The sequence below is a fragment of the Lactuca virosa genome, chromosome 5 (genome assembly GCF_052849685.1).
Source record: "Lactuca virosa cultivar CGN04683 chromosome 5, Lactuca_virosa_CGN04683_v6, whole genome shotgun sequence".
NCBI lineage: Eukaryota > Viridiplantae > Streptophyta > Magnoliopsida > Asterales > Asteraceae > Lactuca > Lactuca virosa.
Window position 1 is genome coordinate 350,981,914 of NC_136430.1, and position 3,266 is coordinate 350,985,179.

A 3,266-nucleotide genomic window follows, 5' to 3' on the forward strand; every position below is an offset into this window, starting at 1 on the left:
CATTCATATGTACTTAAATGTTGATTTTGTGAGAAAATTGGTATAGAAGCTTCTTATTTTATTTCTCATTCTTTGATAACGTGCAGAGTACAAAGCTTTTATACAGGGAAAAAAGATAACAATGAGCTAACTAACTTTAAGATATTTCTACTCAAAAGATAGAGATGGCAATTAATTGAAAACATAGATATATAATGACTGCCAGTTGGATAATCGGTTCCTTTACTCCCCTCAAGTTGGAGCATGCAAATTTCTAATGCCCAACTTGACCAATAACGAGCATAAACGTTGTGAACCAAGTGCTTTGGTTAGCAATTCGGCTATCTGATCACGGGTGTTAATCCACACCGGTATAATATCCTTCGACTCGACTCGTTCTCGTACAAAATAGCAATCCATTTCCACGTGTTTTGTTCTTTCGTGAAAGACAGGGTTATATGCAATATGACGAGCCGATTGGTTTTCACAAAAGAGAGGCATCGACTTGTCTACTTTGATATCAAGGTCCGTTAGCAACCATCAAACCCAAAGTACCTCACTAACAGTCGTTGCCATGGCTCAGTATTCTGCTTCGACAGACAATCGAGAAACAGTCGACTATATCTTTGGCTTCCAAGATATTGGTGCACCACCAAAAAACAAAAGATAATCGGTTCAAGAGCATCGAGAAAAGGGACAACCCAGCCAGTCTGAATTACTGTAAGATGTGAGATCTATACCACCTTCTATTGGGAGAAGTATTCCTTGACCTGGTGTACTCTTGAGATAACGAAGAACTCTTGTAGCTGCATCTAGATGGGTCTGTTTAGGAGTTGAGACAAACTGACTTAATACATTTACTGCATATGTAATATCTGGTCGGGTCGCTTGGAGGTAAAGAAGTCTACCAACCATGCGACGATATGTACCCGCATCAACTGAGCTTTCTTCATCACCCTTGTCCAATTTGAGGTTCTGTTCCATGGGGAATTTGCTAGGACGACACCCCTGTAAACCGTTATCTTCCAAAATGTCCAACGTGTATTTTCGTTGACTTAATACCAGTCCTTCTTTTGTTTGTGCTACTTCAGTGCCCAAGAAATATTTAAGGTTTCCAAGGTCCTTGATGCTGAACTGAATGTCAAGAGATGACTTTGTTTGTTGGATTTTTGTTGAGTTGTTTCCCACGATTATCACATCGTCCACATAGATTAATACTTCCACGAAAATAATTCCTTCTTTATGAATAAAAAGAGAGTGTTCAGTATGAGACTGTCTAAATTTAAGAGCAAGGAGGGCAGCTGTGAACTTGTGGTACCAATTTCGGGAAGCCTACTTCATCCCGTATAACGATTTCTTGAGTTTACATACCCTAGTCTCATCTTTCTTGGCAAAACCTTGTGGTATTTTCATGTATAAATCTTCATCTAAGTTGCCGTGTAAGAACGCATTGTTCACATCGAGTTGATGTATAATCCAATTCTTCTTTACTGCGACTACTAATAGTGTGCGAAGCATAACAAGTTTAGCCACGGGTGAAAACGTATCATGGAAATCCACACCTTCCATCTGAGTATACCCTTTTGCCACGAGACGAGCTTTATAACGTTCCACTTCTCCATTCGGCTTGTATTTGATTTTGTAAACCCACTTGGCATACGTTTGAGAGTCCATGTCCCATTTTGCTCGAGAGCTTGGATCTCTTTATTCATCGCTTCTTTCCATCTTTTATCTTGTATTGCTTGATTAAAACATTTCGGCTCATCATGTGAATTAATGGCCGCTAAGAAAGCCTTGTGAGATTTTGAAAAATTATCATAAGTGACATAATTGGAAATAGGATGTATCGTTGAGGTGTCTTGATTGGTTGCGGGTTGTGGGTGGTTTACCGAGGGGGGCAGCTTTACCATAAAGTCGCTGAAATGCTTCGGTTGGGTTTTAGTTCGTGTTTCTCTAACCTTATATTCCATTTGGTTGTTTTGTGTGCTAAACAAGGCATCATCATGATCATTGTTGACGTCGACCTGCGTGGGAGAGGGTGGTGTATTTTGGTTTATGGGATGTCTTTGTGAAGAAATACCATCTTGCTCACCTTCCATTTGTGGACCAATTTCACTATTATAAATATGTGGGCCATCGTTGCTTGTGTCATCAGGAAACACCCTCCCTTCTTTATCATATGAATAATTGGTTGGTGCATCTAATTCCATTCTAGGATTAAAAACAAAAAAATATTCTTCAGGGACCTCATTGTTAATTTGTATGTTTGCCATGGGAAATTTGTTCTCAACAAACTTGACATCCCTTGATATCACAATTTTCTTATTTTCAATATCATAAACTTTGTAACCTTTTGTTCCCTATGGATAACCAACAAAAATTCCTAGTCTCCCCCGTAACTCGAACTTGTCACCCTCGGTTTGTGTACTTCGGTAATAAGCTAAACAACCAAAAACTCGCATGTGATCATAATTTGGATTTTGTTTAAAAAGGATTTCGTAAGGTGTTGCGTCATCAAGAACATTAGAAGAAAGTCGATTTATTACGTAAGTGGCGGTCTGTAACGCCCGTGTTTCTAGGCTAGGCATTAATATTGATGTAATAGTCTATGTTAACCTTTGTAACTCGTTTTGAAGTAATAGAAATGTATTATTTGAGTATTATTATGTGTTTTATGCTTAATTATTGTGACTTAATTGAATTAATGATAAAATAAGCGTTAAAGTGAAATATTAGTTAAACCCAATATCTATGAAGGAAGTTGTAGTGGTCGTGACAAGGGTTCCGGATATATAAAGAATGCCGAAATCCGAGTTATAACGAAGAAGTTATGACCTGTCGAAGTTTCGCGACAGAACCGAAACGACACTGCGTGACGTAAATAGTGAATTTACGATAGAGCGATATTTAGTCTTAGTGATCTAAACGAAAGTCGTAGAATACGTTAAACCGAGAGCGTGCATAAAAAGAACGTCTAAATATGACTTCGTATAAGGAAGTTATAATTTTTCGAAGTTTCAACTTAACAGTATGCAACCCAAAGTTCGAATATGAGATCGAGTGATTTCTAGCCGAAATAATCTAAACGATAATCGAAGATCTCGTTGATAGTAATGCAACGGTAAAAAGACAGACGAAAACGGATGTCAGATGAAGAAGTTATGAATTTCTAACGGAGTTTTCCTGTCCCGGCCTACTAAAAATATAATATTAAAAATAAAATCAAAATTAGCCGACGGAGTCTAAACGAGAGTTGTAGAGCATAATCTCACCTACGCGTGGATATA

The 3,266-nt window shown here is 38.0% G+C and overlaps 1 protein-coding gene across 1 annotated transcript; it reads right to left on the reverse strand.

The window, feature by feature from the left end:
* Window positions 1-654: 654 nt before the first annotated feature.
* LOC145113403 (uncharacterized) lies at window positions 655-2,189 on the reverse strand. The gene is made up of 2 exons (XM_079049504.1): window positions 1,559-2,189; window positions 655-1,196 (listed from the first exon to the last, which is right to left on the reverse strand). Exons 1-2 carry the CDS (start codon window positions 2,187-2,189, stop codon window positions 655-657), a joined length of 1,173 nt encoding a protein of 390 aa, XP_078905630.1.
* Between the last annotated feature and the right edge of the window lie 1,077 nt (window positions 2,190-3,266).

Excerpts from the sequence above, each read along its gene's own strand:
- LOC145113403 (XM_079049504.1), bottom strand. The coding sequence starts at position 2,189 with ATGGAATTAGATGCACCAACCAATTATTCATATGATAAAGAAGGGAGG. Across the intron at positions 1,197-1,558 it reads GCTCGTCTCGTGGCAAAAGG|TATTAATCTATGTGGACGAT; the intron begins GTATACTCAGAT and ends TTTTCGTGGAAG.